The sequence below is a fragment of the Lonchura striata genome, chromosome 35 (assembly GCF_050655825.1).
Source record: "Lonchura striata isolate lonStrDom1 chromosome 35, ASM5065582v1, whole genome shotgun sequence".
Classification (NCBI taxonomy): Eukaryota; Metazoa; Chordata; class Aves; order Passeriformes; family Estrildidae; genus Lonchura; species Lonchura striata.
In genome coordinates, this window is record NC_140737.1 from 5,445,325 (window position 1) to 5,468,448 (window position 23,124).

Genomic DNA, 23,124 nt, shown 5'->3' on the forward strand with positions numbered 1-23,124 from the left:
GGGCACTGCTCCTTGCCGGAGGATCCTCCTGCCCGAGGCATTCTCAGCACCAGCCCAGCCCTGACGGGTGTCCTTGTGTGCTTGCAGGGCTGCAGTCTGCAGACGTGTGCAGCGCAGCCAAAATGATCCAGCACGTGGCTGCTGCAGTTTGCACGCTGTACTCTGTGGCTTATTCGGGCTATTTTTTAACCCACTTGGCACGTAAGTCGAGGTTTTCCCTCGGTGCTGTGGCTTTGGGCTTGCTGTGTGCTTTCTGTTCTCCCTCTGGACCCGAGCTGACTTTGTAACCAAATGGCCATGAAGGCACCATTGCTTTGGGAGAGCTCCTGGCAGCAGCTGCAGCTGAAAAAGGGGGTGTCTGCAGCCAGCGGGGCGTGCACAGCATTTGCAATGAGCCCTGGGGGGTTCTGTTCCCTCCAGCGGGGAGTCTGTGGCAGCAGAGCCGGGAACTCCCTGCCCAGCCAAGAACCGACCCAGCCCAGCATTTTGTGCTGTTCTCTTGCTGTGGGAAGGGACTGTGGCTCCTGGAGGGACGCTGGGAAAGCAAAATGCTCTCTCGGGGTTGCCCTGCTCCGTGGCATTTCCCACCACAGGCAGTTTTTTCCTGACAGCATCTGGTTCATGTTCCCTCTCCCGTTGCAGGGCACCTCATGTGTGGATTCCGAGCAGCTCCTCCTCCGGTGAGTGGGAAAGGAACCTTTGGTGTTTGGAATTGTGCAGCAAGCTGTGAGCTCGGCGTGTGGCAGCCGAGTGCCAGCTTAGGAGGCTGAAGGAAAGTTCCTGTCAGAGTCTTTGCAGCAGCAGCAGCAGCAGCGGGATCCCAGCAGATTTCTCCTTTTCTGCTGCAGAGCTTTTGAAGAGCTGCAGGTCTGGTTTTGCAGGCAGAGGATTGCTTGATGGCTTTAGCCACGGTGGAATATGGAATTCCCAACAATAAGTGGCAATGTCGACTTTAGCCCATTGTTAGTTTGAAGAGCCCCAATCCCAATTTCTGCTTAGTGCAGCTGGATGTGCAGCTGAGGATAAATAAGGTGATCACTGAGATAGAACTTCCCGTCCCTCACGCTGCCGTCTGTCCACAGGGCACAAAAGCAGCACCAGCCCCTCCTCTGGCTCCCTCTGCTCCCAAAGAGGAGGCCAAAGAGGAGGAAGACAGCAGTGAGCTCCCCGCTGTTCTGGGGGACGCTGGTGAACTTCCCTCGGTGCCGGGAGATGACAGTGAACTTCCCGCTGCTCTGGGAGACGAGGGCGAACATCCCACGCTGTGGGAATACAGCGGCGAGGCTCCCGCGGCATGGGACAGGTACAGTGGACATCTCCCGGCGTGGGACGAGGGCAGTGGATGTCCCCTGGTGCGGGACGAGGATGGCCAAGCCCCCATGGTGTGGGATGAGGACAGAGGACATCTCCCGCTGTGGGATGAGGACAGAGGACATCCTGTGCCTTGGGAAGAGGAGGGTGAACTTCTCCCAGCATGGGAAGAGGACAGTGAACATCCCCTGGCTTGGAAAGATGACGGCGAACCTGCAGCGTTTTGGGAAGAGGACCCAGAACCTCCCTGTGCTTGGGAAGAGGACACGGAACCTCCCTCCGCTGTGGGATCCTGGGCTGAAGGTTCTGACAGCAGCACAGCCCTGCAGCCAGAGGGGAGAGGGGAGTGGTGCCTAGTGCAGCTGAGTACGTCTGCTCTGTTCCTGTGTTCAGAGCAGGGGCTGTGTGTGTGTCTCGGCATCAGCTGCAGCCAGCGTTGCTCTGCAGCTGAATGTCACAGGGGCATTTATTGTCCTTCCCAGCTGAGACCAAGGGGCTCACGGCCCCAGGGAGTGGGGCTGCATTCTGGCTCTGCTCTGGCGGGGTCTCGCTCTGGGAGGGAGCCTCTTCCACGTGGTTTCTTTCAGGGAACATCGTGAGCGTGGAGGATCCTGCCGAGAAATACCTGGAAGTGGAGCAGATTGGCCAAGGGTAAGTGCACGGCAGCTACTTCTGCACAAGCAGCCCAGGGGCTGTGCTGGTTTCAGGATCAAGGGAGAAGTCAGGAGAGCTCCAAACACCTTCAGACACTGGGGTGCCATCCTGCTGTCTCTCAGTCCTGATCAGAATTGAGAAGTGTGGTCAGAAGGAGCCGTCACAGGCCCCTGAGGCTGGCAGTGTCCTGCCTGCAGCAAGGAGCAGGACCTGGGAGATCTTCTGTGTCTGGAACTGGATTGCTTAAAAGAGCCACTCACCATCTGGTGACTGTCAGAAAAGAGTTCTCAAGGAGATTTCTTTCAAATATTTTGCTTCAAAAAATATCCTCTAGTCAGCATTAACAACCTAATGGTTTGGAAACAGGAACCAGCGATGAACTAATGAGTGCTCTATTCTAGCACAGCTCGTAGAGCCAATACATTCAGCAACAGACACAGATCCGATGCACTCTGGGGGAAAATGCATCACCTGCCTGATGGCAGGGCCCTTGTGGATCCTGCAGGTCTTAGGCAGGAAATGGAAAAGGATGAAATGCATTCTTTTCCAGTTCTTTAGACACCCATTGTTCACCTCAGGTTTTGAACTAAAGCAATTAAGTGTGGACATTTGGGATTTGCTCCAGCCCAATTCCTTTGTGTTGGGTCTCAGTTTTCTCTTGCACACCTGGCATGGCAGAGGGCTGGTGGCTGCTGTGTTGTTGTTGCAAGGGTCGATGCACCCAGGTGTTTGTGAGCGCTGCAGGCAGCAGAGATCTCCTGTCTGGGCTGGCTTTCACTCCCAGGGCCTCAAGCGCTGCTTCTTTCTTCTCTGCTGTTTTGTCTCCAGGGCTTTCGGAACCGTTTCCAAAGGACTCGACAGGGCCACTGGAGGAGAGGTCAGTGCCAACACGCCCAGCACGTCTGGCAGCTCTCCAGGGCTCTCCCCTCTGCTGGGAGCTGTGGCTGCAGCTCTGGGGGCCAGCAGAGCTTTCCTGCACAGGCTGCTCCTCTGAAGGCAGAGCAGTGTCAGCCTGCAGAGCACAGCTGGGACACACTTGGTCCTTCTGGAGTGCCCAAAGGGATGCAAGGAGGGCAGCGGTGTCTGTCAGAGCAGGACGCGCTGGCTTGCTCTTCATATCTAAAAGTGTGAACACATCAGGGCTGGAGACTGAGGCCCAATTTATCTTCACCTTAGCTGCAGACAGGAACACTATTTAGCAGTTTTTCCATACTGCCTTTCATCTTCAAAGGGTACCTCAAGGCCTAATTAGGGAGAGATTCTGCTTGGGCTCAATTTGGGGATTTAATTCCACTTCAGCTGTCCACAGAGAGAGAGGGAGAGAAATGAGAAGATGGATGTCCAGAGCAAAGCTCTCTCCTAAACCCTGCAGTTGTTTTTGGGTCTGGGGTCAGTGACAGCCTGTGACAGGGATCACCTGAGCAATGGATGTGTGTGTTTGCTTTGTTGTGCAATCCCAAACAAAGCAGCTGCATCTGAAATCATGACCAAATCCCATGCAATTGCTAAAGGGTTACTGGCTGTTTTGCTCTGTTTTCACAGAACCAGAATTACCTCCTGCTTGCAAAATGTGTTTGAATAATAATGAGAGTGTTGAGGCCATTTGAGAAGACTGTAGGTGCAGAGAATGTGGTTAGAGCTTGGAGGCTGACAGCTGAGGGGCCATTTCTGCAGAGCTTGCAAGGCCAAATGTCTCTGGCCATGTGTCCTGTAAGCAGCCCCAGCGAGCAGAGCAATGGGCTGTGGGAGTGGCCCTTGCTGAGCTCTGGTGCCCATCCCAGGGCAGTTTGGCACAGCCCGGCTCTGTCGCTCCAAAAAGCCTCGCCCCGTGTTGGCTGTGGCCTCCTGCCACAGACTCCTCCAGTTAAAGGTCTGCAATGTCCCCTCAGGTGGCCATAAAGAAAATGAGTCTCAGAGGGCAGAACGGGGAACGCGCTGTGAATGAGCTCCTGCTCCTGAAGGACAAGAAGAACCCCAACATTGTCAACTCTTTGGACAGGTGAGTGCTCCAGGCCTCACCCCGTGCACGGGCCCTGCCTTAACCTTTCCTGGCACCCGTAGTCTGTAGCCTGTTTTGAAAATGCCTGACCCAGCCGTATCTTCCCAAAACAGCAGCCTGGCAGTTCGCTCCCTCCATGTGCTTTGGTTACTTTGGTTTGTTTTTTCCTTCAAGCTGACCCTGTTTTCTGTGTCTTACAACAAGTGCTGATAAACCACAGCAGAAATTATTTCCCTTGGCTTCTTCTTCCCAGCCCTTTTCCATTGCTGCAGATGCCAGGAAAACCAGGGCCTTGTTTCCAGAAATGCCTCATTTGCCCATTTTTCACTGGCCTTGCCTGTTTCTGAAGGGACTTTCTGAAAGGTTTCTGATTGCTTTTGTCCCAAGTGCTGCACGGCCTCCTCCCCTGGATAACCCTGGGGGTTGTGTTGCCTTGTTCTGCAGGGAATGGTGGAACTGATGAGCTCAGAAGCTGAACCAGCTGGGGGCCAGTGTTGTGGTTCCACACTGATCTGGGCTGTTGCTAAACTGCATTTTTCACCTGCTTGCCATCTAAGGCCTCTCCTTTCTCACAGGGGTCTCCTCCTTTAGACTGTGCAGATTCCAAGGACTCTGCAGCCTGGCAGGAATGTCTCTCCATCAGATTCTGTCCTCCTGGACAAGTGACCTGGAAACAAAACTACACTCCAGGCTTTTCCATGGGGGAATTGAGCACTGCACATTCGTCTCCATGTCACTGCTTTTTTCTTCCAGCTTCCTTGTTGACGGAGATCTCTGGCTGGTGATGGAATACATGGATGGAGGAACTTTGCAGGACGTTGTCAGACAGACACGCATGGCTGAAGGAGAGATGGCAGCTGTCAGTCGGGAGGTGAGGGATCCTGCCTGTGGCTGCCACGGCTTGGACACGATGGTCCTTCCACAGAGGCGTGAGAACAGGAGTGGCTCCATGCTCAGGGCTCTGTTTCTCTGTTGTTTTTATGAGCTGGAGAAGAAAGAGCCTCTGCAGTGAACGGCCTGCCAGCATCGCTGCACTTCTGCTCTGTTCTTGCTCTCTTTCCTGCTGTTGTGGCACTCTCTGTCTGTTCTGGATTTGATGTGCTGTTCTCAGCTTTGCCCTGAACCGTTTGCCTGGAGCCTGTCTGCTCTGCACTCCTGGCCTGTCACAGCAAAGCTGCTGCTGGCAGAATTCCGACCTGTCCTTTCTTGTGTGATAGATTCTGGCCATTGGTTTTTGTCCTGGTGTTTCTTGTTCTCTCTCAGTGCCTGTAGGGTCTGGATTTCCTCCATGCGAACCGGGTGATCCACAGAGATCTGAAGAGCTCCAACATCCTCCTGGGCATGGCCGGCTCTGTCAAGCTGGGTGGGTGTTCCTGGCCAGGCACGGCGCTCCCGGGTGCGGCTGTGGGGCTGTGGGGCCAGAGGGGCAGGAGTTGGAATCTAAAGCTTCAAGGGAATCAGTAAAAGCCACTGCACGAAAGCTGAGGGTTTATTTAAGGGTCCAGTTCCACCTTCCCTTGGCTACAGCCCTGAGCACTTTTCCAGCTGACTTCACTACTGCATTCTCAGACTGAGAGTGGGGAGTCTTGGTGCTCGGTTTCCTCATTCCAGCTGCCTTTGACAGTGTTTGTTTCTGTCCTCAGCTGATTTTGGCCTCTGTGCTCAGCTCAGCTCTGAGCAGGACCGGCGCAGCTCCATGGTGGGCACTGCTCACTGGATGGCCCCAGAAGTTGTGACCAGTTCTCCTTATGGCCCCAAGGTGGACATCTGGTCCTTTGGCATTGTGACCATTGAGATGGTGGAAGGAGAACCTCCTTACTTCAAGGAAACGAGGGCCATGGTAAGAGGCAAATTCTCCAGGGGCTGCAGAGCCCTGTGAGCACAGGGTGACCCTGCACTGGGAGCAGCAGCTGGAGGTTTCTGCACCTGGGGAAGGGAATTCCCAGAGCACTCGAGCCTCAACACAGACAAGTATTCTGCATTCTCCAGCAACAATTTGCTTTGGGATTTACACTGCTGCAGCTCTTCTGGCTGTGAGGATGACCTGAAAATGTGAAGCAAGCGCATCAGCTCTTTCCAATGGCTGTGGCAGCACCAGGGTTTGGGTTTCTTGGTTGGCACAGGAAAATGAGCTGTGAGCAGCATCTCTGCCAGGGAGGAAAGTGCCCCTGGAGCTGGGGCTGAGAACCCGGGGTCGCTGTGAGCACCTGTGGGTGGGAAGGAAGCTGGCAGAGCGCTGAGTTTGCTTTTCCTGCAGGCTCGCGCTCTGATCCGGCACAACGGGACCCCGCAGCTGCAGGAGCCCCGGCGCCTGTCGGCTCTGCTGCGGGACTTCCTCGAGTGCAGCCTGGAGCCGGACGAGGAGCAGCGCTGGTCTGCCCAGGAGCTGCTGCAGGTGAATGCCGAGCAGCTGAGGGGAAGCAGCAGCGCCAGGGAGGGGTTTTCTGCTGGGGCCCCTCCGATAGTCTCCAGCCTCGCTGCGTTCCACACGCAAAGCAAGCAGAATCCTCGCCGGGTTTGGCTTGGCAGGGTCCTTTTGAGGGCATCTGCCCCTGGTGCCCCACAAGGAGCAGGGCCATCTTCAGGCAGGTCCGGTGCTCAGAGCCCTGCCTGGCCTGAGCTTGGATGTTCCCAGGGAGGAGGCACCTCCCACATCCCTGGGCACCTTCTGTCAGTGTTTCCCCACTCCTGGCAAAAAGATTCTGCCTTCGATCTAACCTGAGCCTGCTTCCCTCTCCTGAGTTTCAGACCATTTCCCTTTGTCCTGTTGCAACAGAGCCTGTGAGTAAGTTGGCTTTGGAAAGTAACAGTTCATTTCTTTCTTTTTTATCCTTTGGGCAGCACCCATTTTTATCATCAGCCAAGCCTCTCTCCAGCCTGACCCCTCTGATCACCGCAGCAAAGCAACTGAGGGAGCAGCAGAGGAGATGAAGCACTGGAGGAAAGCTGTTAGTTACAGTAGTTAGTTAGGACAACCAGTTAGTGATGGTAGTTAGCAGTGCTAGTTGGTTATGGTAGTTAGGACAGCCTGTTTGTTACAGATCTTATGACAGCCTGTTTGGTATGGCAGGTTTTTGAATAAAAACTCTCTTAAACCTCAACTCCCTTGAGGTGTCCCTTCCTCCTCCCTCTGTGACTCGGCTGCCCGGAGCAATGTGAGGGGAGAGCGGGCCCAGCCTGGCCCAGAGCTGAGCCCCAGCAGAGCCCTGGCAGAGCCCAGAGCAGCCTCGGATCTGCAGAGTCAGCCTGGGAGGAGGCGCTCGGAGCCTTCTGGGCTGCACCCGACTCTTGGTTACAAACTGCGTGTGCTGGAAAATGCCACCGGCTCTGCCAGAGGGCAGAAGGGGCCCGGGGAAGGCCCCAGGGCTCCCTGCAAGGGAAACACCTGCCCTGGGTTTGTTATAGAGAACTATGTAGTTGGTGGCTTTTGCTCTTATGTCTTGACTTCTCCAACTTATTCTTAGTCACAACTATTTTGATACAGTACAGTTTGTAATCACTTTTAACTGCTTTTGCTGTAGTATAATTTGTTAGCTTTTTGTGGCCAGTGCCCTGGCCCCTGTGTAGCTCATATCCTCAGAACATCATTCTTGGATGATAGTTTAGTTTGTGCACAGTGTGAAAAACATACATACTAGTTTTGGCTTTTGCAAAATATTGAAGTGGATGCCATGTGTTGTGCAATAGAATGTTAACTTTTGCAGAAGTAGCTGTAGTTGTGAAATAATAACTAATGCTTTTATTTTTGTAACTAACTGACAGTAATAACTCAGAGGTATTTGTGAAACAGCCAATGTTCATTTAAAGTACTTGTGGAAGTAGCTAAAACCGTCTGCATGGCCAGATAACATTTAAGGAACGGGTGTGATGAGGACCCTGCCGCTGACCCTTCGACTGTCAGGAACTGTCGCCTGCTGATGTGGAAACCCAGGTGTCCCAGGGTGAGGTTCTGGTGTTTGTATCCCCAATCGTGGGTTCTGTTCATGTTTGATATTCTGTTCTGTGCTCTCAGAACTGACTCTGAAAGTGAAGGTTTGTTTTGTCTTGTTATCAGCCGGCTCACCTCCCCCCATGGTCTGTTCTCCACAAGAGGCTTGTGCGGGCTGGCTTGGCTTGCTTTTGCTGGCTTTGTTTGCTTGCTCTTGCTTCCGCTCTTGCCTTTGCTTTTTCCTGTTAGTTAGTTTAACTAGGCATTCCATTTTTTTCCCTGGACTGTTTCTTTCCATTTCCCTTTCCTGAATACCATCCAACCTGCTCTGGACTGGGACCTGGGAACCCCGAGGAGCACCGGGAGCCTGCGCTCTGTGATCTGCAGCAGCCATCCCCAGTGCCCAGAGCAATCCCCAGCGCCCAGACCCGGGCGACCACCCCCAGGAGAGACTTTCTGGATTTGTCATCTCTTCAGAGTGGTGAAAGAGTTTTCTTGTCATCTGGTGTTGTTCATTTTTTTTAGTGCTGGGGAGTGTTTTGTTTGTTAAATAAACCGGTTCTTTTCCACTTCTCTCAGAGAAAATTCTTCCCGAATCAGGTGGGTGGGGAGGAGCCGTGGGGGTTTGTTTTCTGGGGGCTCCTTCAGAGGAGGATCTGGGGGATTTGCATTGCAAGAGCACTCAGGGTTGCGGATTGAGGTTATGCCCAAGGGGATCTGGGGTTGGACAACAGTAACACCTAAAATTCTGCTGAGTTGAGAGACATCCAGGATTAAACCTACTGGGTTGATGGATTAACATTCCATGAGCACTCAGGGTGTAGATATGTAATGTAGACTGTTTGAAAGTAAAAGGTACCTTGTATGTGAAAGTGAGTGAAAAATAAAAGGGAGTAAATGTAGATGAATGGAAGTATATATAATGTAGATTGTTTTTTTTGAGCTTTACTTTATCTCCTTGGAGGCAGGTAGATTATGTTGAATGGTATTGTGAGAGAAAGGACTTTCTGAGTAGTTGAAAGAAGGTGGTATTCAGGTTGTTAGAGAAAGTGGGAAACAGAGGCAGAGGACTTGTGAAGAAACGTGAGGAATGGACTATCACATCTAAAATGGGCAACACCAAAACACACCAAAGGAGTGTTGAAAAGGACTTGCATAGAAAAATCAGCAAAAAGGAGTGACAAGGGAAACAGAGGGCAAGCCTGGACTGAGCACTGTACTCACCAGCGAGAAGATCACACGTACCTGCTGTGGGCAGCAACCCCACAGGCAGGGGAGGTGGGGGTATAAGCTGTTATAAGTTGAGGCGAATAATTTGATTCAGCCTTTTAAGATCAATTAATAATTTTATTAATTACAGCAAGCGATAGCAAGCAAAACAGCGCTGGGTTCAGCTGGGAGCCTGGCTCCGCCAAAAGCTGACAACTTTTCCTTCTCTTCAGTCCCTTTTTATCTTGCATGAGTGAGGGTGGTGAGTCTCGTTCCACCGTGGTTATCAGTCCCAAAAACAAAGGTTTTCACAAGTGGGGTGGTATGTCTCCTTCTACTTCGGTTTATCAGTTTTCAGCAACAATGGGTTTCCACTGCGGTTATCAGTTCCAGCCAGTCCTGCAAAATCTTTTACAATCTTTGTTTGTGGTTACCAGTCAAGCTTGCAAATTCCATGTCCAGACTTCCCCCCTTTTTATCCTAATTTCATACTTTTGATGAACAAACAAGTCAATGCAGTTTCTCACATAAGCCATGCCAGACCTCTGTCATTCCTGTTTCTGTCTCTCATTTGTTGTCTTTTCCCTTCTGAGATAGCAGCAAGATCGTGTCACAAATGCTACAGAAAGTATTACATGGAAAGAAACCAAAGTTCCTTTTTGGTACACACACCCATGTCAACAGCCACAGACCCACCCAAATTGAGTACCTGCAAGCAAAATGGGGAAAAACTGCAGTGTACCAGAATAGGTTGGCTTTAGACTATTTATTGGCTAATGAAGGGGTGTTTGTGGAAAGTTTAATGTATCAGATTGTTGAAAATAGATGACAATGGGGAGGTCATCCTAGAAAAAAACAACCCAGACACCAATCCAAAAATGGGAAAACAATGTTAAAAACTAACTGGTGGGGTAATGTATTGAGGCTGGGATGGTGGAAGAAATGGGAATTCTTCCTTTTATGTGTTACAACTGTTATAAATGAAAATTTGTCCAGCCAAATTAATATGAAAAAATAAAATATTTATTTTGCAATCAAATTCTACCTAGCCAGCCACAAGGAAAGAACAGAGCCGAGCCCGGGGTCGGCCCTGGGTGTGCAACAAAGAGGTCAGCCTCATCAGAGGTTTTCCTCTATGCCCACACACCTCCATCCTGGCACAAGCGGTTTTTATAGGGAAAATTCTGCCTGAGGCCAAGATTTCGGCAGTCAGTCTTCTCTTCAGAGTCCACATGTTAACAAGATTTTCTGCTTTGGTGATGAGGGAGAACAATTCAGTGTCTGGAGTTTGTTGAATCCCTTGATGAAATTTACGGGAGGGAAGGCTGCATTCACCTGTGTCTGCCCAAGGATTTCCATGATATCCATCTCGGGTCCTTCAGGCAAGGATCAGCACCGGGGGTTCCTGTATCTCCCCAGCCATGGCCCATCTCCTGGGGAGCCGCACCTTCTTACTTGTAAATCAGTTTCCAATATACACCCGGTCTCACCTGCGAGGGTCAGGGGGAATCCTAATACAAACGTGTAGAGTGTTAGAGTATTCTAACAAATCTAACAAATATTCAATATCACATATATCATATTAGAAATGGCGCCAATTATATCTGCTACATATAACAGTATGGTAAATGTAGCTTTGTAGATAAAATGAAGCTTTAGTAGTAAAAAAGAAACTATGTATGTGTGTGTTGGGGGGCTTTAAGGAATGAGATACTCGCTTCAAGGAACACGCAAATTCTCCAGAGAAGAGCAATTTATGGTTTTCTTATTAGAAGAAGATGATTTCTTCACGCCTTGCTCAGACTTGAAGACCCCGTGGGAATTAAAGAAAGCAGTTGACATAAAACAGACAGAGTTTTTTGTTTCAAATAGAATGTATGCATAACCATGAAGGATATATGAATATGCAACAGTGTATTGTTTTAGGGGTGATTCCTTTGTTCACAAGGTACATTCTTCTTGGCTTAAGTGCCTGAGAGCATCTGGACCTCAGATATTCTTTCCTTTTTTTGTCTTGTAATTGTCTTAACTCTAAATTTTTATCAGTCTAATTATATTCCTATTTTTTTCACCATTTTATTATTATTAAACTTTTAAAATTCTAAAAACCAAGTGATTGGCATTTTTCACAAAATCCTATCAGGAGACAGAGAAACAATTTATCATTTCAATGGCATCATTAGATTACAAGCTGTCCTCGGAATGAGAACCAACCAGACAGCTCCAGCTCCTGACCTTCCTGCCGACCAAGCCACTGAAATGAGGAACACATTTCACCAGGGGATGGGATCAGGTTATCTGTTAGCAGAAAAAAAAGCAGTTTGTGGAAAACTAAATTACTCAAACTGATGTTGGCAAAGAGAAGACAAGGGGAAAGTGTTGAAAAAGATAATAAAGGAAATAGGAAAGCAGTTTCTGTATTGGTCCAAGCAAGGAAAAGATGGGAATGGGACACGGTTTCTTGGCTCCCCGGCAGACCAGGGGTTAAACGTTGGGTGTCTCCTGGATTGATCCCGGAAAGGGCCCATCTCTGCACCGAGATACCTTTTTTCATTTGTAAATTAGGTCTTTTTTCTCTGCCAACAGTGGTTTCTCCAGCCCCGGCTGCAGCCACTGCTCATTTAAAACTTGAAGATTCTTTTTCTAGAGGCACAACTGACTTGATGTATATTTTTCATAAGCACAAATTATTCCATAACATATATTACAATGGGGCTGCAGAGATCCCCATGCAGGTCCATGGGGATGCAGAGATCCCCTGCAGGTCCATGGGGATGCAGAGATCCCCTGCAGCCCCTGCAGGAGCCGGGCTGGAGCTCGGCGATGCCTGAGAGGAGCTGTGAGCCCGCGGGCAGAGGGGCCCCGCTGGAGCAGCCTGTCCTGGCAGGACTGAGCCCGTGGCACAGTGACCCACGCTGCAGCACTCGGAGGGGGCTGTGCCCAGGGGATGGACTCCGCTCCGAGAAGTTCCTGGAGAAGTCTCGGCCGGGAGAGAGCGCAGGGTGCAGCAGGGAACGACTCCTGTCCCTGAGCAGAGGGAGAAGCCCCGGGGGATGAGCTGAGCATGGCCCCATTCCCTGTCTCCTGCCCTGCCGGGGGAGGAGGTGCAGCTGGGAGCAGGGAGGCGTGGGGAAAGCTGCATTTAAGGCTCTGCACTGACTTCTCCTTCTCCTGCTCTGAGTCTTTGGAGTTTTTTGACAGAAATCTCTCCCCTCACCCACCCACCCACAGGGCTTCGGGCGGGTTTCCCTTTTCGGGGGAAATCAAAGCGAAGCACTGATGCGCTAACGAGGGGCAGGAGAAGTGAGGCTCCTGGGCTTCCCGCAGAGGCGGAGGCACGGGAGGCGCAGGGCCGGGAAAGCCGTGGCGGGAGGCGCGGAGAAGTTTGTTTATGTGGGCAGCTCAATCCCGGCTCGGGCCCGGGCCCGTGCCGGGGCTGTTCCTCATCTCCGGCTTTCCCCTCACGCAGCCCGGGGGCGCCGAGAGCGCGGGGCGAGGCGGGGCCGTGCGCAGAGCCCGCCCCGAGCTCGCTGCCATTGGCCGCCGGTGCCGTCAGTCGCGGTTGCGGCGCGCTGATTGGTGGGAGCGGGGCGCGGCGCGGCCCCGGCGGCGGGCTGAGGGCGGCCGTGGCCGCGCAGCGCCGCCATTGGCCGAGCGGCTGTGCGGGCCCGGCAGCGGCGGCAGCGGCCGGAGCGCGGTGAGGCGGCGGCGGCGGAGCTCGGAGGCGGCCCCGGCGCAGGTGGGAGCCGCGCTGGGCTCTGCGGGGGCTCGGGGCTGGCTGCGGGCCGAGGGGGCGGCAGGGGGCTCCGGCGGCTCGCCGGTGCCGTGTCCGGCCCGTGCCGGCCCCGGGCTGAGGGCGCTGCGGGAGCGGCTGCCCGCGGTCTCCTTCCCGCCGGGGCCGGGCAGGAGCCGCTGCCGGAGCAGCGCTGGCTCGGCCCGGCTGCTGTGGGTGGGACAGAGGGGCTGCCCCGCGGCCGGGAGCGGGCGGGGAAATTCCCGTCGCCGGAGGTTCGTGTGCCCGGCGGAGAGCGAGGAGTCCTGTCAAAGTGACTTTATTGCCGAGCAGGGGCAGAGGCCGTGGGGCATTTGCCGTGCGCTCTCTGCCGTGGCTGTAATCCGCAGCCTCCTTTTTATCCTCATTTTCCCGGCCGCATCTCCCTCTGCCTTTGCCCACCGGCTGAGTTCCTTGGAAGGTTCCGACTTCCCGATGCGCCTGGAGCCTGTCCTCGTTAATGTGCACCCTCCTTTTGTAGAACAGCCGATATTCATGGCTCTGTTAAGTCTTTGTTCTTCTCCTCGAAGTTCGGGAATGTAGCGGGACTCTGAGCAGCTGTCTGGGTCAATTTGGAACATTTATTGGAACTGATGGTTTCTCCCCTTATCTACAAGTGCCCGGCCCTATCTCCAGGCAGATTCACTCCTTGACTCTGTTTTGTTCTTCCCGGGTCCTCTTTGGTTTGGGGATTATTCTCGGTGTCCTCATTCCCTGTCCTTTTGTAGCCGTTTGTGGATCAGGAGGCCTGGCTGCCACCTGCATGCCCTGGCTCAGCTGCTGGATGAGCTGCACTGCCAAGGTGTGGAGCATGGTAAAAAGATGAGAGTTGCTGCAGCACAGAAGAGGAGAAGCAGCATTCGTTTAACCCCTGGTCTGCTGGGGAGCCGGGGAACCATATCCCATTTCCATCCTTTCCATATTTGGACCAATTCATAAAGTGCTCTCCTATTTGCTTTGTTAGCTTTTTTAGCAGTTTTCTCTTGTCATCTCTTTGCCAACATCAGTTTGAGTCACTGAGTTTTCCACAAACTCCTGTTTTTTCTGCACACAGATAATCTGATCCCATCCCCTGGTGAAATGTTGTGTTCCTCATTTCAGTGGCTTGGTCAGCAGGAAGGTCAGGAGCTGGAGCTGTCTGGTTGGTTCTTATTCTGAGGACAGCTTGTAATCTAATGATGCCATTGAAATGATAAATTGTTTCTCTGTCTCCTGATAGGAATTTGTGAAAAATGCCAATCACTTGGTTTTTTAAATGTTAGAAGTTTAATACTAGTAAAATGGTTATAAAAGTAGGAATACAATTAGACTAATTAAAATTTAGAGTTAGGACAATTGCAAGACAATAAAAACAAAGACTTACAGATGTCTGGATGCTCTCTTGGGCACTTAAGCCACAACAAGCATACCTTGTGAATAAAGGAATCACCCCTAAAAAAATACACTGTTGCATATTCATATATCCTTCATGGTTATGCATACATTCTATTTCAAACAAGAAACTCTGTCTGTTGTATGTCAGCTGTTTTTTTTTAATCCCTGTGGCATCCTCCAGTCTGAGCATGGCCTGAAGAAATTAGCTTCTTCTAGTAAGAAAACCATAAATTCCTCTTGTCTGGAGAATTTAGGTGTTCCTAGAGCGAATTTAGGTGTTCTCATTTCCTAACCCCCCCCCCCCCCAATGCATATTTTCTCTTTTAACTACTAAAGCTTCATTTTATCTACAAAGCTACGTTTACCATACTATTAAAATGTTAATACAGCACAAGTTATCTGTATAACATAATACATATAGTAACTATCTGCATAGAGCCATATAACATGCATTTTTCACAAAATCATTTTGGTTCCCAGGGCCTGGTCCATGGTGTTTTAGGATATGTTCTGCTGGCCCTTCATCTTTTCCCCACGTTTGGGTGCTCCCTCAGTTTGGGGCTGCATCAATTGACCATTTTTTTTCTTACTCCTGAACTTGTTATAGCAAAAGCCCAGTGCTGTGATACACCCTGTACAGCACAGACAGTGACAGCAGATGTTGGAGTGGGCAGAGGGATGATCCCCCCCTTATTTTAGTGAAGTTTTCCCAACATTCTCCATTTGCTGTTTCCCTTTGCAGCTTCAGCCATTTCTGTTGCAGAGTCAGAGATCCTCAGCATGGGCTCTGCCTTCAGCTGTGCAGATTCCATCTGTGCAAGCAGGCAGAGCTTGGGGTGAGGGGCAGAGGGAATCAGCCAATTCCTGCCCCAGGCAAGAAGAGCCAGGTACATTGTCCCCACTTTGCCCCAGCGGTGTTAATTTGCATTTCTGAAGTTCCTTCTGGGTGCCTGGAATGCAGCTTCTCTTCCACAGCAGCCTTCAGCAGCCTCACTTGTGCCCCCCCCACAACCTGCTGCTTTTTTTTTCCCCTTCAAATCATCTATTTATTGTTTATGAGTTAAAGGGTCACTTTTAAATCTCATCTAGTTTTGTAAATTTTGAAAAATTTCAATCATTTTGTTTTTAAAATTTTATAAGTATCATAATAATAAAATGGTTATAAAAATAATAATACAATTAGAGTAATACATTTTGGAGTTAGGACAATTACAAGACAATAAAAAGCAAAGAATTACAGACGTCCCAAGAAAAGCATGACTTGTGAACAAAGGAATCACCCTTAAACCAATACACTTGTTGCATATTCATACATCCTTCATGGTTATGCACACATTCTATTCTAAACAAGAAACTCTGTTGTATGTCAAGTGTTCCCTTTAATCCCCTGGTGTCTTCAAGTCTGAGCAAGGCCTGAAGAAATTATCTTCTTCTGATAAGAAGCCATAAATTCCTCTCCTTTGGAAGATTTAGGTGTTCTTGGAAGGGAGCATCTCATTCCTAAAAAGAACTCCCCCCACATACATGATCTCTCTTTTAACATTATGTTGTAACCTAAAACTACACTTAATACGTACAGGAATTAATACAGCATAACTTTCTAACATTACATATATATTATTCATTGTAACATTTGCGAAAAGCCAATCTTAAATATGCATTTTTCACAATCCCACCTCTTAATCATTATAATTCATTTGGTTTGAGCAATATTTCTTATCCTCTTGCATTCTTTGGACTCTGTTGGTAATCAAATAAAACATGGGATTAAACAAAGAAGAAATGTCAAAACACTTGTAACACATAAAAGGAAGAATCCTAATTTCTTCCAGCATCCCATTCTCAATACATTACCTCACCTGCTAGTTTTTAACATTATTTTCCTATTTTTGGACTGATACCTGGGTCATAATTTTTTTCTGATATCCTTTTTTTTTTCCAGGATGACATCCTCATTGCCATCTATTTTCAACAATCTGTACACCCCATTCTTTAGCCAATAAATAGCATAAAGCCAACATATTTTAACACACTGCAGGTGATGTTTGGCTTTGCAGACTCAATATTAATTCCAATGCCTGAGCAGCTTTGTTTATTATCTTCTCTATAACTGCTTGGAGTCATTTAATATGACTCAGAATATAATTTGGGGTTAATACAGAGCTAGACTGCTGTGCTTGTTTTACCTTTTGTTTACTAATTGTCTCTTTATCGAATCTTGAACTATATTTCTAAGATCAAATGTAAAACAAATCCATCTCTCTCCTTTTGGACATTCCATGCCCCAAGTATTACTACTTTTCCCTAAGTTCTTTGTAATGTGATAATTTTCCCCCTTTTTCCTGCAGGTACTTAATTTGGATGGGTTATAACAGTGGCTGTTGACATGGGGGTGTGTACCAAAAAGGAACTTTGGTTTCTTTTCATGTAACACTTTCTGTAGCATTTGTGACACGATCTTGCTGCTATCTCAGAAGGGAAAAGACAACAAATGAGAGACAGAAACAGGAATGACAGAGGTCTGGCATGGCTTATACCCCCACCTCCCCTGCCTGTGGGGTTGCTGCCCACATCAGGTACGTGTGATCTTCTCGCTGGTGAGTACAGTGCTCAATCCAGGCTTGCTCTCTGTTTCCCTTGTCACTCCTTTTTTACTCATTTCCAGGCAAATTGTTTTTGACACCTTTTAACTGTGGTTTCCCACCATTCCTCAGGTATCTCTCAGTCCACAGGCACTGATAATTCCCATCTACAAAACAGAGTTATTACTTCAGTTGGTTTGGGTTCTCTCTGTCTAGGGGATTGATTCAGTACTGATACCTCTTGCAACGAGAACGTAGATTTTGTGAACTATAACACCAATTATTCCCATAATTTGAACATTCACTTGTAACCCAGCTAGCGTGTCCAGTATTGGGATGAATCACATAAAGTATACAGCATAGCACTGATGGCAATTTCCTTTCTTCCCTGTACAAACCACAGGCTAAGGCCAGACTATAAGAACTCTTTGACTCAAACACTCCCGATCCTCCTGTTTGAAGTGGCAGTGTTCCTCTGCCAAGGAGGTGTCGGAGGCGTCTCAGGGCTTATTCAGGCAGGGCTTAGAACCAGTGATGCAAGCTTTGCCTTATTTCTCAGTTAGGTGTTGTTCTTTGTACCTGCCTTGGATCATTTGGGTCTTCCCAAACCATTACCACCCAGTCCTGGTTGAAAGTCAGTTTGGTATCACCCGGTTTAGATGTGATAGTCCATTCCTCACGTTTCTTCACAAAATCTTTTATTTTGCTGGCATGAATTCACCCTCTTTTCCATGGTTGGGATTGCTGCTTCATTGGTATCTGGAAAGGACTTCTTAATAGCACAGTGTTAAAAGAAAAACAATACTGCATTAACTTTTACCATTAGTTTTCTTCAAAACTTTCTGGGTTTAACTAAAAACTTTTTCTATAGCTGCTTCTTCTTCTTGTATCCAGCTGTGCTAATTCCTGCAGAGGCCAATTCTTCTTCCTGTGAGCTATAAGTAGTTAAAAAAAGACTAGCCCAAATTTAACACAAGATGTATCACATCTCTTGGTTTTTTGCTTTTTAGACAACATCTAACTGTTTTAGTCTTACAGACACATTCTTCAGAGCAAAACCCTCCTTTGCTTCACAACAAAAATCAGAAGGAAAAAAAAGAAGTCTTGTTTAAAAAAATAAACCACATTGTGAGAGTCAGCGACCTCTGCTTTGATCTTATCTCTATTGGTGGTCCAGCTCTCCCTGTTTTTCACAGCTTTGGTTTTGGCTCTGTCCTTGTCACTCCCCTCCCCTTGTTGTCACTCTGTCTAGCAGGAATGGGGGAGAACTTACAAATATCGATGGTATGGGGACTTTGGGGTGTATTTCGCTCTCCCTCTCTGTCTCTTTTTATTTCTCCTTTTCTCTCTCTTTCGCTCTCTTTTTCTCTCTTCACATTTCAACATCCACATTCCAATATCAGTCCACTTTCTAACATTAATCCTACATCCTGGAGACGTGAGTCTGCCAATCACCTCTCCCCCTTTTTCAACTTCCTTACAAATTAAATTACTTTTGTTATGTGTGTTCTGCAGGCCTGTAATTCACAGCACCCTCCACCAAGGGCTACCAGCTACCCACAGCTGACAGTGCTAAAACTAAAGACTTATTTTGCTGTCACAATTTTCCATTCACAAGCTTGAAAGGGTTGTAGGAACAAGGTAAACCACAACTTACTTCCAAAGTGACCTTGCCTGCACTAAAAAATTTAAGGCAATCCTTGTTCATGCAATATAATTTGCAAAGAAGCCAAGGTTTGATTTGGGAAGGGCATCTGAGGACACAGAGCATGGGTTTTACCAATCTATAATTTGAAGAGGGAATAGACAAAATGTGGATACACTGGGGGAGACGGCAAATAAGGAATTTATCTCTGCAATACTCTCTTTTTGACTGCCAGGAAACACTCTCTGAAGAGGTTTCTACGGTACAAACAATAACTGGATGGGAAGAGGCACTCCTGAATTTAAGCTTTGATGTCAAAGTAGGAAACTGCCCCTGAGCACTGCAGTGCTGGAGCACCCTGCCTGCAAACTCACCAGAGGCAAGCCACTGCTGCCATGCTGCAGGGCTGCCTGCAGCACAGAGGGAACCATGGCCAAGCCCTCCCTGCAGGCCTGGGTAATCCACACAAGGAATCACAGTTGCTTCATAGCTCTCTAACTCATTCAAGAAATAGGAAACCATAGTAAACAGAGATCTCCCTCACCATCTTTTTCATATGTCTGTGTCACACACCCACTGTGATGCTGAAAGTAACAAATTAACAGTTTACAGTAGAAGATACTGAAATTTTTCTTCATCTAGCTTTGTAGGTTTCCTTTTTCTATATGTAGCCACCTCCCATTGTGGGAAAAAATGAGCCCTATTTTTTTACAAGTGTTTTGTATGCACAACTTGAATTGCTGTTCTAGATGCACTGCAAGTAGTTAGCACTTCCAGAAAAACTAACAAACAAACAAAACAAAAAAACTAAGAAAGCAAAATACATTTGGGTACTTGAAAAAGGACTGGTTGGAAGGAAAAATGTTTCTCATTGACCTACCAAGCAGCTGGTGTTACCTTTAGTTTAACTTTATACACTGAGAACACTTGATTGAACAGCCTGCATTGACTCAAATTAATAGCAGGTTTTGCTATGTCACAGCTGTAAACTAGTTTTTCAATCCTAGAGTACAGTAAATTATGTATTTCAAGATAAAAATCACAATGCAAATTGGAAGAAATTTAGTACACAATTAATTTACCTCCAAAAGTCAGTTTACGACTTTCCTCTACCAGGATTGCAGTAGCTGCTATAGCTTGAATACACACTGGCCAGCCTTGATTTACTGGATCCCACATCTTTGATAAATAAGCCACGGGTCTCTTTACTCCTCCCCACTCTTGAAACAAAACCCTATGAGCTACCCCCTTTTCTTCATTTACATACAGATGAAAGGGTTTTGCTAGTGCAGGTAAGCTTAAAGTTGATATTGGGGCTAGTTTTAACTTCATTTTTCTTAGTTTTTCATTATCCTTTTTGGTCCATTTTATATCATTTCCCTCTGTCAATTTTTTTATTCAAAAATTTTACTGCCTGTGTATATCCTTCAATCCACAATTTATAATATCCAAATAATCTGAGTATCTTTCTGATTTCCCCCTTTGAAGGGGGAGGGGGAAGGGATAGAATCCCTGTGTTTCATTCTGGGTTGAGCTTTCAACTACCCTTCCTAATCAAGTGTCCAAGATATTTTACCTCTGATTCTACAAATTGCAGCTTCCCTTTTGATACCTTTAATCCTTTTTCCCCACGAAAATTCAAAAGCTTTATATTAGCCTCTCTAACTTCAGCTTCAGCTTTCCCAGAAAGTAAAAGATCATCTATGCATTAGATAACTTGTATTCCAGGGGGAGTGGGGAAAGTTTGTAGTATTGTTTCTAAAGCTTGTCCAAATAAGTTTGGGGATTCTGTAAACCTCTGTGGTAGTTTTGTCCATCTTAATTTCTGTTTTCTCCCAGTTAGTGGGTCCTTCCATTCAAAAGCAAAGATAACTTGCTCTCCTGGGCTAATGGGCAAGCCCAAAAGGCATCTTTAAGGTCCACTACACTAAACCACTGATGCTGGGGAGGAACTTTACTTAAAAGAGTATAAGGATTTGGTACCACTGGATAGCGGGTCTGAGTTCTTTTGTTAACCTCCCTTAAGGCTTGTACCAGTCTATAGCTCCCATCAGGCTTCTTTACTGGGAGTATTGGGGTATTATGGGGAGACATACAAGGTTCTAATGTCCCATCCTTTATTAGTCCTTCTATTACTGGCTTTAAACATTCCCGTCCTTCTAAAGATACAGGATACTGCCGTACACGTATGGGACAATTTTTTTTTCCTCAATTGTAATCTTTATGGGGTCAATATTTAATCTTCCCCTATTTCCCTCCCCAGCCCAAACTTCCTTGTTAATTCTTCTTCCATCCTCCTGGCCTAGTTTTAAAAGTCTAGCTGTCATCTTCCCATCTTTTGGATCAACCCCTATTTGTAATTTCACTTGTAAATCTTGTCCCAATAAATTGCTACCTGCTCCTGGGACCAAGAAAACATCCCTCATCCAAAATCTAGTTTCTCCCTCTATTGCCACATTTTTAATAATGGGTACTGTGAAACTCTCTCCTTTTGCTCCTGTTACTTTTACAGTATCTTGGCTTACACTATAACCTTTTGGAATATTTAACATAAAGGTTCTTTCTGCCCCTGTGTCTACCACAAATTCCAATTCTTCTTCTTGGGGACCCACTCTTAAAGTTATCTCAGCATTCCCCACCTGGACCCCACCTGCGCCCCCCCTCGGCCCCATGGCCCCGCGAGGGGAATTTGGGGAGGTGGGAGTGGGGCAGCGCCAAGGCCGGGCCCCCCCGCGCTGTCCTGGCGGGAGCGGCTGCAGTGGGGACCGAGTGCGGGCGGGAGCGGCCGAGAGCCCAGCGCTGCCCCAGCCCGACCTGCCCCAGCTCCATCCCTGCCCCTGCGCTGGGATGCTGTGGGTGTGGGGGGAAGAGGGAGCCGGCAGTGGGTGCTGGGCCTGGGGCAGGAGGAGAAGGGAAGGAGAAGCAGGCTTGAGGAACAGAATGGTGAAAGGATGCAGGTGGCAGGAGAAGGTGGGATTGTGCAGGAGAAGGAGGAATAGCAGGAGCAAGAGGAGTGTGAGGAAGAGTAGAGACACAGGAGGAGGAGGAGGAGCAGAAAGAGGAAGCAGCAGAAGGTTCCACCCCTCCCTGTGTCTGCAGCCTCCCCCCAGCCCCAGGAGCGCTGCTCCCTCCACATGCAGCAGGTGACTGTGGAGATGGATCCACGATTTTCACGGGGTGAATCTTGGTGTTTCTGAGCTTTCTTGGGCTAAATGTTGGTGCTTTGGTTTTATATGGCAGCTGAATCTTTATCTTTTGGAGGAGGATTTGCTGAGCTGTTATGTTTGGGGAGGTTTTGTTCAGTGTCTTGAAGTTTGTGGGATGTTTGGGCTGAATCTTGGTGTTTTGGAGGTTCTTACAGATACAAGATTTCCAATTACTTCCAGGGATGAACTTGGGCAAGGCGGAACCTCCAGTACAAGGAGCTCTCCTCTTGTTTTTCCCTCAAACCAGGATTTGTCATTTCCAGGGCGTGGCTGGATGGAGGAGGAGGAAAAGCCCCGGAGATGCTGCAGGAGGAGGAGCTGCAAACCCAGCCCAGGGAGCTGCGGGGAGGAAAGAGCCCCCCTGAGCCAGGAAGGCGGGCAGAGATCCAGGCGGAGCTCGGAGCTGGTGGAGAAGACTCATGGCAGGGAGAAGCCCCACAAGTGCTTGGAATGCGGGAAGGGTTTCAGCTGGAGCTCCCACCTGATCGAGCACCAGAGGATCCACACTGGGGAGAGGCCCTACGAGTGTCCCCAGTGTGGGAAGAGGTTTCGGACCAGCTCCCATCTCCTCAGACATGAGCGGAGTCACACAGAGGAGAGGCCCTACCGCTGCCCCGACTGCGGGAAGGGCTTCAAGCGAAACTCCGACCTCACCGTGCACCAGCGTATCCACACCGGGGAGAGGCCCTACGAGTGTGGGAAGTGTGGGAAGGGCTTCTCACAGAGCTCTCACTTGACCCAGCACCAACAGAGGTGCCACTAAGGGAAGCCCTGTGAGTGCCCTGAGTTAGTGATGAGGGTTAGGGAAGAGCTTGGAGTGAGGGAAGAGAGTGAGGGAAGAGTTTGGTGCGCTGCTGCAGCTCCATTCCCCATGGGAGGATCCGGGCTGGATGATCCCCAGTGACCCCCGTGGGGCAGAGCCCTGGTGCCCCCGTATGGGGAATAAAACAGAGAGTAAAGCAATGGAGCTGATAAAGGGGCCCGATATCTGAGGCCTGACTGAGCAGAAACTGTGGGAGACACGGACACAGTTTTAAGTCTCCCTGGGCAAGAAGTGGCCAAGCAACATGGTGTGAGACTTTGTGTAACCAGTGGGAAATTGTTACCAAAAACAGAGCCCTCTATAAGCACCATACAAGTAAATCCCTGTATAAACACCTGGTACCCTCAATAAAATTGGCTTTGTTCTAAACTCGTATGTCCCCGTCTCTCCATGGTGGATAACCCTGTTGTGGGTGATCCCCGTTGGGTGGGGGAAGGTGCTGGAGGGATTTCTTTCCCTTCTCCTGGTGCTGCCGTGGTTTGGTTGGTAATAAATTCCCTCCCTGTGCCCAGGCTGGGTCTGTTGTCCCCGTGCCGGTGCTCGGGGCGGGATCTCTCCCGTTCCTTCTCTGCACTGCCGGGCCTCTCCTCAGCCAATGAGAGAACGCGGTGGAGAAGGGTC

The 23,124-nt window shown here is 48.9% G+C and overlaps 2 protein-coding genes across 2 annotated transcripts in view; both read left to right on the forward strand.

Annotated features, from left to right (window-relative positions):
* Positions 1-22,443, forward strand: part of LOC146764301 (uncharacterized) — a 237,570-nt gene extending 215,127 nt beyond the window's left edge. The window contains 1 exon segment of the mRNA XM_085564995.1: positions 22,071-22,443. Coding sequence (XP_085421121.1) covers positions 22,071-22,443 — 373 coding nt within the window.
* LOC146764304 (serine/threonine-protein kinase PAK 3-like) lies at positions 123-6,901 on the forward strand. The gene is given in 11 exon segments (XM_085564969.1): positions 123-201; positions 643-680; positions 1,134-1,677; positions 1,794-1,962; positions 2,794-2,842; positions 3,855-3,964; positions 4,718-4,835; positions 5,228-5,327; positions 5,608-5,804; positions 6,222-6,359; positions 6,806-6,901. Coding segments are annotated over 11 exon segments (1,632 nt in total). The 3' UTR covers positions 6,896-6,901.
* Positions 22,444-23,124: the final 681 nt, after the last annotated feature.